Source organism: Nilaparvata lugens, chromosome 2, assembly GCF_014356525.2.
Source record: "Nilaparvata lugens isolate BPH chromosome 2, ASM1435652v1, whole genome shotgun sequence".
Lineage (NCBI taxonomy): Eukaryota > Metazoa > Arthropoda > Insecta > Hemiptera > Delphacidae > Nilaparvata > Nilaparvata lugens.
Window position 1 is genome coordinate 52,141,647 of NC_052505.1, and position 13,757 is coordinate 52,155,403.

At 34.9% G+C, this 13,757-nt stretch overlaps 1 protein-coding gene across 4 annotated transcripts in view; it reads right to left on the reverse strand.

The window, feature by feature from the left end:
- The window catches only part of LOC111052320 (microspherule protein 1), a 104,516-nt gene that overhangs the window by 38,640 nt on the left and 52,119 nt on the right, over positions 1-13,757 (reverse strand). For all 4 annotated transcript variants that reach the window (XM_039421476.1, XM_039421475.1, XM_039421477.1 and 1 more), the window contains 3 exons: positions 8,649-8,776; positions 2,340-2,473; positions 581-837 (listed from right to left, as the gene is read on the reverse strand). In XM_039421476.1, the coding sequence (XP_039277410.1) occupies positions 581-837; positions 2,340-2,473; positions 8,649-8,770 (513 nt within the window). In that variant the 5' untranslated portion in view covers positions 8,771-8,776. The remainder of the gene's footprint in view (positions 1-580; positions 838-2,339; positions 2,474-8,648; positions 8,777-13,757) is intronic.

Sequence of the window (13,757 nt, forward strand, 5' to 3'; positions counted from 1 at the left end):
GATTTACGCTCGGTTGTCGCGCGGTTGGCAAATCGCTCGATTTACAAGCCTCGTGCACATGACAGCGATTCATGAGCGGTTTGCGCTCGATTAAGACTGCAAAGGCTGAAATTAAACTTTCTACTGGTTATATTTTGTACATATGTGGACATACCTTAATATCGAAAGAAAACCTACTCGTTCCGATAGAACCTATTGATACACGGCACCGATAAAACGCCACATCGATACTCCTACTCGATACTATTGATACTCCAACCTGCGTCACCCATTACTAATACACCACTCATCCACCGGCTGAATTTCAACTCTGTCCTTTAGTATTATAATTAATATAAAATTAGCTAGTTGACAGAATTGTCAAAAAAATTCCCTTATCTCGACAAAATTCCCGTACATTTCCCGCCCAAATGAAATTCACGTACAATTCCCGGTTTTCCCGCCGCGTGGACACCCTGAAAAAGCAGTAAGCAAAAATGCAAGACACCATTCTGCATTGCTTTAAATAGGTATTGAAGTTACAGCAGAATGAACGACAACAGCATCAAGTTGGTCTCTTGTAGAAATATTTAGTTTTGACCTGTTGTGTGGCGGTGATGAGCGCCAAATCGTCGGTGGGCTTCCAGCGGCCAAGGTCCTTGGTGGTGCCAGGAGGCTTGCCGGTCACCTTGCGACTTCGCCGCCCCGACCCGCCTCCACTGCCCGACTTGGCCGCAGACGAGCGCTTCGCTTTGCCGCCACCACCGCCCCCGTCTGCGAATGAAGCCGACGGCGCCGCAACTGCTGCCGCCCCCGGCTGCTGACTGCTCACCGCGTTCAATGCGCTCACGTCGGATCCTGCTCATCCACAGACCATTCATATAGTACTCAATTCAGTCATATTGATCGAGAAAATCATAGTCAGTAAGGCTAGCCATAACGATATTGGACACTTTTTGTGCCTTCAATAAAAGGCTTCAAGACAAAAATAGCTGTTTAAAAGCAGTTTCTAACATAAATAAATCAATGGAAAATTACAAATTATAATGTTATAAAAATAATTTAACATAAAACATAGCAGCGAAGAAAGAAAACAACAAAGAAATGAAGACACAAAAATCTAACCTCAAAAAATGCTCGTTCCAAGCCTTACGCTGATGCCACAACATGTCTGTACATTGAACAATATTGCACAATAAGACTTGTAGCTAGTGGCCGGCCGGCCTAGTTAGATTAACTTGATTAACTAGTTAATCAAGGACTCAATAAAACTATTGGAAACTTGGACAAAATATCCACATGTTAGATTGTACGAAATGGCAACCTTTTCACGCAAGCCCATATTACTGGATACTATTCTTCTTTTTTTTTTGCTGAGGGTGATGCTCACATGAGTTCTACCCACGCTAGGCTTGTGCGTGGGTAATGAGACGGATCATATTGAGAGATGAGTGAACCTACAGTTTTAGGTGTGTTCCGAACCACCAGGAAGCGATTTTACAACTCATGATTCATATTTAGAGGAGTTGGCTCAAGCGGTCCCCCTTCCAACGGGAATAGCAGGCGCATGATTCTTAGCTTATCTAGGCGACAACTTATCACTGAGTGAAACCGCTCCCTTTGCAGGAGTCAAACTACAGTCGATGCCGTGTTGGCTCATTCATATTCAGTTGAATGGGCTTGTATGGAAAGGTTGCAATTTGGTAAGAGACAGATATTCTGCCTTAGTGTAAACTTGTTTTGTTTTATTTAGAATATTATTTGTAGAAAGTCTCATATTGGGAGGTTAATGTTGTATTCACCTATGTATGTTGACAATATTCAATTCTTTATTGTATTCTTATGCTGTGTTCAATTTTCATACTTATGAAACGAAACCGCAATTATAATTTTTGCTGATAATTTTGAACTTCAATGAAGATTATCCACGTGATTTTGACAAAATAATAGATAACCATCCCATTATTTAAAAAATTCTATTGCTATCAAGTAAATTTGATAGGATGATACTTTTTCAATTTTCAGCATGGAATTATAAAACTATAATTCGATCTACATATTTGTTTTTCTCAGACACTTGCAGAGCGCGGGTTTTAACTCATCGTCTTTTATAAACCTGAAAAATGATATTTTTCGAAAATCTACCCAACTAAAACATGGCTGTCTTGTTTAGAGGTCAGTTATTCAACTCTCCCAATAATTAGATTACTTCACAGTAATGAAAGCTCTTTATCTGTAACTTTCTGTGTTTTGAACGTTTTAATGCAATCGGCCAATTATCATTAACTGAAGAAACAAAACATTCCTTTCAGTTTTTCAAAAATATTTGAATAAGTTTTGATGAAGAATATGAATCATACCAGAATATGGAACTGTCAACGACTGAGTCCTGATTCTCTGCACTTTTGGTCCCAAAGTGTTTTTCTCTCCAGTATTCAGACTGGATTCGACCAGCTCATCGTCAAACTTCTTCCTCTTTATCGATCTTGAACTACTGCAAATTACAAAACAGACAAAAGTTACGAAAATCATGAACGATATCAGGATGAGGATGCAGTTCATCTTATTTTCCAGTTTTCAGCTATTTCCAACAAATTCGCACAGAAAAATCGCACAGAAAGATTGAGTAAACGTATATCATGGTCAACCTATCAGCATAATACATAGGTTTTTTTCGCGGAAGAGAATAGCTGCTGGAGATGTACGCTGTGCAGGAACCTGAGACGAAAAAGCCTACGAGTGAAATCTGCCATTTTGTACTGGTGTGCACAAACTTTTTGACCGTTGATGGGGGCCTTGTATAATGTCTTCACAGCTGATGTCTCACTTGAACCAACCAGCTTATTAGATCAGTGCTTATACACTGCGTGCGACATGAGTCATATTTTGCACCTAATCGATTAGCAGGTGGTCTTTTGTGGAACTAGTGGTTCTGTGAACAGTAGACCTCGCGCAGTTATTAACCACAGCCTCCTCTAATACTGTCCATCAGAGTAAATTCTGTCCTGTCGGCGAGATATCGGTGTAAAAATGGCTGTTTGGGTTGGTGTATCGACAATGCGAATCATCTGTTGTAAACAACTACTATCATCAAAAGCTGACCGAGTTAGAAGCAGAGAAAGCTCGGGAGAAAATAATATGTTACTTTGAGTTATCAATTGCATGCGTCATTGGTTGCGTTCAAAGCCACTGATCAATACCATCGTGTTTTATTACGTTCAGTAAAAATCTGGTGTGGCGCACTCACACGACTTTCCTTGCCGTTATGAAAATTTATCACCAGACGCTAGTGTTCGAGCGCATTTCAAGTCTACTATTCAAAGATCCAAGCCAGCTGGTGACAGGACAATAACGCTGGAGACACACGAAGTCTGCCATCTCTTCATAGTGAATGATTTGATAAAATCAACGGTTGCCAACAGTTTGCAATTGAAATAATAACATTTTCTCGAATTTCGAGCTTATTTTAAATTTTAGGTGAAGATGCTGCTGAACATTAATTGTAGAGATTTTCATACTCAATCTTTTCCACTTGGAATTTTTTGTTTAAATTGTATCTGAAGCCTGATAATTGGGAATCTGAAATCAAACTTTGCATAGATGGGGCGGAGCTCCTGGAATTTTTACAGATATGGCACTTGTGGCAGTTGATAGAGCTTATCAATGACTATTTTAGGTATAGATTTGATCAAAATCATTGGAGCCGTTTTCGAGAAAATCGCGAAAAACCCTGTTTTTGACAAAATTTTCGCCATTTTATACGCCATCTTGAATTGCATTAGATCGAAATTGTTCGTGTCGGATCCTTATATTGTAAGTACCTTAAGTTCCGAATTTCAAGTCATTCCGTTAATTGGGAGATGAGATATCGTTTACACAGACGCACATACACTCACTCACTCACTCACACACACACACACACCAATACCCAAAAACCACTTTTTTAGACTCAGGGGACCTTGAAACGTATAGAAATTTAGAAATTGGGGTACCTTAATTTTTTCGGAAAGCAATACTTTCCTTACCTATGGTAATAGGGCAAGGAAAGTAAAAAACCTGAACACAGATTAGTGATCACAGATCTGTGGCGCTGAACCACAGAATGGAAAGTCGGCTAGTATCCTGACGCCAAAATCCGCCATCTTGAAAGAAAGTGTGGCATTGTAATAAAGTGAGTTCCACGTTATGATGGCAGTGTTTAATTAGCAATGCTATCCTTGTCTATCATTCAATAAAGCGGATAGCGCTATCTCTTTCTCTCTTTTGCTGTGTTGCCAGATCTTCTTTTAACAATGTAGAATTAATAATCAATTAACAAAATATTTCATCTTAATTATGGAAATTCATTATGAAATTATTGAAAAATATAATTTCTTGCTTATTGAAATATATTGATTATTTGAAACAAGAATGAATAGTCAATAATTATTGCTAACAGTTAACAGTTGCTAATTAACAATTAACAATTCATGAACAGTTAATTACATCAATAAACCTGTATCAGCTTCCGTAAATAGAAGGCATTGACAAGACAGAGGATCGGCAACGTTGCTCTCCTATCTTTCTCCACTGCCTTTATAGCGTGGACCTCACTATAGTAGCAGTAATTTGTATTTCTAACAAGATGGTGCAGTCACGTGTCGTGGTCTTAGTGCGCTCAAGTTTTGGAGTCATGTAAAATGCATTGGTTGGATTAATACTTTCCATTCAGTATGTATTCTGTGGCTGAACGGTTGCTCATGAGTCATGACTGACAGATGTTTCCTCTGCTGCTCATATTTGTAAACGAAAATAGAACCTTACTTATTTCATTGTATAATTGTTTCATTGTGTAATCAATTAAAATGGAAAACCATCAAGTTATTGGAGTTGTTTCAAATTCTTTGGAAAATATTTCAAATGTTATTGGATTTATGTAATCATGCATTTTTCTGCTCCCAAATACATTGAAATAGAGTCCATTGTTTGTAAACAACCTCGTATTCAGCCATGTCTGTTTACATTTTTTTCAATCGGTAGAAAAGTACAATGAGCTGATCAGTGAACGAACCGGATATGACGTAATTTTTTTTCTTATCAGTTAGACCAAAGACCTTAAAGAGGTATAAACCCACAATGCTTATGCCTTCCCAATGCTAGCTCTCTCTAGCTCTTAAGCCTCTTTCACACGATAGGAGACGTGCAACTTGAACACTGAACAGTGTTCACGTTTTTTTGTCGAAGTACATTGAGTCCAATCATGTCTTTCACATGGTGATCCCGAGCCAGGAAACTTTTTGGTCACGTCTTTTCCCCTCGAGGCAAGCAGAAACCTGATTTGATCGAGATACTAGCGGACAAATCGCCGCTTTCACATGAGGATCCTATGTCTCTCCGATCATCACTTTTTCTCAAAATCTATTTTTCTTGAAAATGAAGATAGAAAGATTCTGATTTCGGATTTGGATTCAGCGACCCCAAATTCTTTAAGGCGTAAGTCCCGTTTTCGAAAATATCCGAAAACAAGGAAATTATGGCTGTTTTTATAAAGCTTTCTATTATCATATATAATTAAACGGTAAAAACGAACAGGTACTGTACTATACAGTACGTATGTACTGTAGCTATTATAATACAACTTACACTGTATCCGTGTAGGAAATTTGGTGGGATATTTATCTTGATTTCTGAAAATACCCAAAAATAAGGGAGTAAGATAACTTTGAAAAACCAACGTTTCTCTGCCGATTGACAAAACAGATTAAAAAATATTCTAAGACATATTATGTCTTGAACTAGAAACGTGTAACAGATATCCAGATCACTATTCAAGCTAACAAGCTTTACATGAATGTGTTTGTCTCCCTTGGCAGTAGGTTCGCGCCCGACGTTTACACTTAAACATTTCTGTGATAATCATTAAATTGTGATAGAACACATTATCGTATTGATATTCTAAATCCAGTTACATTCACATCGATTTCAGTAAAATTGATTTTTTACTGTTCCTATGAATTCTACCAGGTTCAGCGATACTTGTTAAATATCATTGTTTGATTCAACAGAGTTCATAAGGACGGCAACAAATCGAACAACAAAAAAGCCGAAGTTTGTGTCGACGGTATACGACATAGAAAGCAAAAGCTCGCGCTTGGTTCATAGTTCTACGACTGAGGATTCAGCTCAGCGACTAAAATCGACAAGCCATGATTATGTTAATCAATACTCATAATACAAAGTATCGAAATGCTTTGTACTATGATATATGGTTTTCATTCTTTAATAAAAATAAAACGAGATTCCGGTGTAAAAAGCATCAAAGTCGCTAGGCTGGTCAGGACTATTCATGACTTTCTCAGTATGCATTATCCACTCAGCAGTTCTAATACAAACACAGTCATCAGTTTCGTTTTACTTGGAATGGAATGACATTTTTTTCTTTCAATTCCTATTATTACCATGGATCGATTCAGGTCAGCACAATGTTTAACACTGCATGTTCATAAAAGATTTTTCTGATTGTTGCAAAGAAACAGAGTCAATAATTACTGGAAATTTAAAGTGATATTCAACGATTTAAACCTGATAAATTAGATTGTTGAATGACAATTGAAATTCAGTGAAGTTTACTGTACAAGATTCCTTTTCCTCGTATTTTGTTGGGTGATGAGTGGAGATGATTTATGATTTCATATTTGGATTCATCTTTTTAAAGTTTAACTTTTTTTTGAAAACTAGAACTTTTAAAAATTAAAAATGTACATGTTTAAACTTTTCAGGTGTTTAAAAACTTCTTAAAACCTTTGCCTGTCTCTTCGTGAGGCAGGAGTATTGTTATCTTAGTACGTTTACTATATAATCATATGATAATGGAAAGCTATATTAAAAACAGCTATAACTCCCTTGTTTTCGGGCATTTTTGAAAATGGGACAGAATTTAGGGTCGCTGAATACAAATCCGAAATCATAAATCTTCTATCTATATTTTTAAGGAAGTTGGACTTTGAGAAAAAGTGATGAGTCATACTTTGAGCAAACGTCGGCGTAATTGTTAGATCCGTCGGCTTATTTGTAAGATCCTCATGTGAAAGCACAGGAGAGCTGCGAAATATGAAATAATATTCATCTAATATTTATGAAATAATATGATCTTTAGGAGCCAGGATTCTGCCATGTGGAAGAGGCCTTACTTGAAATTGAAAGCTGCCATTGAGTTATTTTAGCGCGATATATTATGTAATATATATATATATATATATATATACAAATTTATATCAAATATATAATACAAAAAACTTCAAGGTCTTTGGTATGTAATAATCTTCCAGTTGTCCCCTTAATGGTCATTTCAATTCCAAGTACACTAGCGCTGCACGTGAGTGTATGCTCCTCAAGGTCATTGAGTTAGACCAAACAGTGCTTTGTTCAGCGCCACGTCCACTGACCGGTCTCATAGTTCACTCACCGATCAGTGGCTTTGAACGCAACCATTGCATGCAATTGAAAATCCACCTTACAGCTGTTATCCTATACTATTAAACGAGCAATTTCTGTTTGTATGTTTAGATATTTTCATGTATATCTGTATGTGACCGGATCTCGAAAGCGGCTCTAAAGATTCTCATGAAATTTGGAACAAAGTAGGTTTATGATATGAAAATTCGATTGCACTAGGTCTCAACCCTGGGATAACTCGCTGAAGAACATTGAAAGGATAAATACGCCCACGGAAAAACAGCTGGAAATTTTGTCGTCTGTCGATACCGTCAAGGAAGTGAGTGAGCGAGTGCATGTGTGGGTTATTCCTCAGCTGATTTTACGAGAAGAATAATCCAGCAAGAAAAACTTATTTTTGTTTATTTTCCTTTTTTTAGAAAACATGTGAACTTCAGAAAGTCAAAAATATTAACTAGATGCTGTTAGTGTAGAACGGTACATAGTATATTAACAAAAATTGTAGCACACATACATAGTATATCATTCTAAATCGAATTCATAGTATATCTATTTGTAATTGACGATGTGTTTGTTTTTTGAAGAGTGAATATTTTTTTATTTTGATGAGTGATAGTAGCTTAACCTAGATTATGTTTGGGACTGTAGTATAAATTTGAAAAGGGACAGTTTTGGGCATAAGCCTGTTGTGCCTCCTCATATAACTGTAAAAATAATTGTACGACTGAAAATTGAATAAATAAAATATGAACTATAAATTCAATCTTTCGTTACAAATTTTCTACCCTTTTATACTCCAGAGCGAAGATCGGTCCCCCGATATTGATGAATAATTCTATAGTCTGATTTTTACGGTAAAATTGACGTATAAAATAGGATCCTTTTCATTTTATATGATCGTAATAATGCAAAATTTCAAAAAGTTTTATATATTCGTCGACGCGCAATTCAAAAAAGAACATATCTGTCAAATTCCATGTGAATCTATTGCCGCGTTTTGCCGTGAATGCGGAGCATATAAACATGAATACATGAAGAGAAGTGTTAAACCGTCGACTTGAATCTTCGACTTCACTTCGCTCTATCAATGACGCATGAGACAAAAACTATAAAATAAATCTATCAAATAGAGTAAATTTGCTTTCAAATAAATACTCTTCTTGATTGTTTTAGTTACCATATCTTCAAATGAAAAGTTTTTAGAGTTTTTTTTTTTTTTTTTAAATTGAATGTACCTCCTGCGCTTGATACTAAGTGCGTCCATGGCATGACCATGGCTGGCGACTGCTTCCAGCGATGCGCGAAGGAATGGGTCATCAGTCGAAGTGGATTGGCTATCATTTGCTTCCATATTCATACGTCACTGCAATAGAAAATTAAACAAATCAATAAACATAATTCTCCATTAAACAATAAATTATTTCGCAATACACAGTACTATACTTATAATACAATTCTTGATATAATGTAAAAAAGTTACTGTGTTTTGTATGTCCACGTTGCCTGGCGGTCTCGGCTGCCTAGAGAGGTTATGTCAGAGGCTCTGAAATTTGGCCTGAAAACTCTGACACCATAGCCACCCCTTAGCCAGCCAGATCACACGTATTATTAACATCACCAGGTTATTCCACCAGATATTATTCCAGACATTTTTCAGAATGGCAATGATATTTCAAAAAAATATGATGAGTGCATATTGCAATGGATAATTTTAATAATAATCCGCGGTTTCAATAAGAATCTTTAGTTATTATTATATCTCAAGTTATTATTTTAAAAAATATTAATTTACTATTACTGATCCACAAATTGATTTAAAATATAAATTGGAATGAGCACGAAAATGATCAAAAACGGATAAAAGGATGGGAATGTACTAAAAAAATGTGTGTTAAATGTTAGTAACAGTCAAGCAAATTATCAAAAATATTAATGGTTATAATATGTTAGCATTATAGTTCTGACACTTTTTAGAGCTTATAATCTTGTGTTGTGGATGTTGTAGTATTTTTTCTTAATGGAAACATTGTGTTCTCACTACTTTTCATAGAATATTGATAGGCCTACTTACAATTTTTGATACAAACTATTAGAACTTTACAACTCTGACAATTTTAAAAATATATATTTTACAATACATTGATATTTATTTATGTATCTTATCAAAAATATAGAATTCATTAATATTTACAATATTCGATGTTCACAATGGATATTGTAATAATTATGTTTCAGTGGATGTTGCCAAGATTTGACAATTTCATTGTCCTAAAGATTAAAGATTACGTCCTAAAGACTCCAGTCATGGAGTATAAGACAAGTCATGTTATTACATAATAATTCTAACACTAAGTAGTTCAACCTAGTTTAGGTTTGAAAGGAATTCTTGTACACTATAAAAAGCTCTATCAACTAAATATTTTTTAATTTGTTTTTTGAAAATCTTCAAATCATCATTACTTTTCAAGATTTGAGGTAGCTTGTTATAAAATTTCCTACCAATATAATCTGGTTTTTGTTCAAATAACCTACTATTGTGACCCATTATATGATAATCTGCTCTGTTTCGCGTATTATACTCATGAACATCTGAATTCTGGATCACACCACTCGTTTTCACATGCATTACAACTTCATATGCATACAAAGATGGCACAGTTAATAGACCAAGCTTTTTAATAAAGGCCTACAAGAGTCTAACCTATTCACTTTCTCTATACATCTGAGTGCCTTCTTTTGAATCTTAAACACCCTGTCCATATTTTGTTGAGATGAATTACCCCATACTAAAATAGCATACCTAATATGAGATAGTATAAGTCCATGGTAAGCAGTTAACAGTAGTTTTTATCATTCAGCCTAGCAAGCTGCCGCAGGACAAATACCCCAGATGATATCTTATTACATATCCTCTCAATGTAAGGATGCCATGTTAATTTCCTGTCCAATAAAATTCCCAAGAATGCTACTTTCTCTTCTTGGTCTAATTCATTTTCCTCTACAAACACATTTATTTCTCTATCCTCTACTGAATTATATTTACTTTTGAATTGTAGGAATTGACATTTCTTACTATTTATTGTTAATTGCCTTTGCTTCAAGAATTGGACAATTGACTGTACTCCAGTAAAAGCATTTATTTCTAGACTATCTAATAATAATTGTTAAAGATAAGCGATGTGTCATCAGCAACAACAGAGCTCTGTGATCTTTAACTCTTTTGGTAATTGGTTCACATACAACAGAAACAGTAAGGGACCCAGAATTGAGCCTTGAGGTACTCCAGCCTGGACCTCCAGTTTTTGAGATTTAATTTTTACTATTTCATTCCCATCCACCTTGGTAAGCTCAACACACTGGTTTCTACCTATGAGATATGATTCAAACCATTTTAGTTCTATACCATTCACACCTACAGTTTTTAGTATTTCCAATAATATTCTATGGTTCACACAATCAAAAGCTTTGGATAAATCAAGAAATATTGCGGCTGCCTTCTCACCTGAATCTATTATATCTATTAGTCTTTCAACAAGGGATACTATTGCAGTCTTAGTAGATTTCCCTTTCTGGAACCCATGCTGTTCATCACATATGAAATTAATTTCTTCCAGGTGCATCAATAGCCTATTTAAAACTACTCTTTCAAAAATTTTACTTATTACATTTAGAATACTAATGGGTCTATAATTTTCAACTCTTTCAGAATCACCGCTCTTGAAAATTGGCAAAATTTTTCCTTGTTTCAGATCATCAGGGAAAATACCCTGCTCTAGTGAAGTATTAAGGAGATGCAATAAAGGGTCCAGTAATTCATTTTCACATTCTTTTAAAATTTTGCTTGAGACCCCATCCAATCCTACTGTTTTTTTGTTATTCAAATTTTTTATTATTCTTGACAACTCATCTCTTGATAATGGATGAAATTTAAATACCTTTTCAATTGGCTCAGCATTAATGTAGTTGTATTATAAGTATTAGTGTTCAGTGACTTTTGGAGATTATATGCAACTTGTTGATAATACTTATTGAAGAAGTTACAAATGTCTATACTATCATCCATATAATTTCCATGTTCATCGATTATTCTAGGGACATTAGTAACTGTATCTTTTTGAGCTGCTCTCCTATTTCTATTAATTACCTCCCAAACAGCAGAGTTAAAATTGGTACTAGTTGTTAATATTTCAGCTGTTTTCTTACACTTAGCTTTCCTCACTTCTTTTGCATAGTTTTTCTTTAGACATTTGTATTTGACTTCACTCGGAACATCCCTCACTAATTTAAATCCTCATAAGCTTCCCTAACAATATTTCTTTGAGTAAGAATATCTTCAGTTATCCATTCATCTACTTTGTTTAATTTACTTTTTACTTTGACTTTTTTTATTGGACAGCATACACTAATGTGAAATCTTAGAGTATCAATGAATTGCTTATATTTGTAATTTAGGTTACAACTGTTATAAACACTACTCCAATTTTCTTGAAGCAGTTCCTGCTTCAAACAATATATATTTCCTAGCTCATATTGCTGAATTTCTTTCACAAAAGTTTTTTTTCTGCTTGGATTCTGGCCCTGCAACTTAACATCTAAAATTTGATAGTTATGATCTGATAGATCTGAGCTACCTAACCTGACATTACAACCTTCTATATTTGTGAGGATATTATCAATAATTGTCTGTGAAGTTCGAGTTACTCTTGTATATTCGTGGACCATAATTTCTAAATTATTCATATTAATAATATCTCTAATATCCTCTGTCATTTTATCCTGCCTGGCAAAATCGGTATTGAAATCTCCTACTACTATAACATTTGTTATAGTCTATCGACTATGGTGAAGATACTGAAACTACAAACGAAGTATCTACTTAAGCCTGGGTAATATAGTAAGATAATCTTGAATACTTGTTGTACTTTGAGCTATTCGAACCCACGATACCTATCGGTATAAATCTATCAAAAGTTGAAAACGCCCTATCTCCCTGTGCCATGGCATTCCGCATTTTCAATGCCTCCTTTCAAACGAATCTGATTTCTGTCGTCGATATTAAATGAGGTGGCTGGTGAATGAATAGAGTTAGCACAACGGTCTAGCTGTTATTTATACACTCAGATTATGAAAGCAACGAACACCTACTACAGATATGATCTAATGAGAAGATCCGTAGACTGGTTGTTCGGTGAAAGGGCGGGCAGAAAGCGGAAGGTGAAATAAGCAAACTACAATATTGACTCAGATATATGGTCCAGGCAATGAATGCTCAAAAGAGGGTACAGAGGGAAAAGTTTGGAAGACAATTTTTGACCCCGCAGATCTGTTCCGGGTAGTAAGGAGGTAAACATGTCAAAAGTCCCCACACCTACCCCCTATGCTAAGGGGGTGGGGGTGGTTCAAATGTACCATTTTTGTTTTCTCTCATATAACTTAAAAATTATGTATCCCACGGACATAACTGTTACATACAAAATTAAAGCTTACATAATTTCCTACAGTATTCATTCCAAAACGTTTTTATATCTTCTCTAGTTTTCGATATATCCGCTATTGAAGGTGTGATATTTTTGAAAAAACATGTTTACCTCCAATGTTTTCCCATTTTTTCTCTTATAACTTTTTAAAAATCGATACGAAAAATCCATGCTAATTATACGCTTATAGAACATTGAATTTTCTTCAATTTGATGAATAATTTCACACTTTTACGCATTTCCCTACAACTGCAGCTCTGTTGAGACTAGTTAGGAGGAGAACATATCAAACATATTCGCTCTTGAAGGTTTGTAATTGTTAAAATAACAGGTTTTTATCCACTTTTTGCTATTTCAGGGCTTATAACTCTCCAATAATGCATCGAAAAATTAATGCTTATTGTAGGTATGTAGAGCATTGAATTCTCTTTAAAATGATGTATTGTTTCACTATTCCAAGTTTTCATTTCATTGTTATAGCAGCTTCAACGTAGGGGGTGCAATTTTCAATGCTTTCTACTGTTCCTGGTACTGAACTGAACCAGACTAAAATAAATATTATTGAGTTATTCAATCTATCAATTCATAACAATTGTATTATGTGAATATAAAGTAATATATTGTAATTCAAATTGAATAATTTTTCACAGTATTGATAATAATTATAGAAAATTTAAAATGGATTTTATAATTATACATATAGAATACATGTACCGTACCTTATTTTCTTAATATTATAGATTACAATTTTGTTGAGAACCGTCTAAACGAACTACCTATAATCAGTTTTAGACAAATGATCAAGTTGTCAGTGTTATGGTTATCAGTGATAATATCAACTTATAAAATAGACAGACTTCCTGAAAA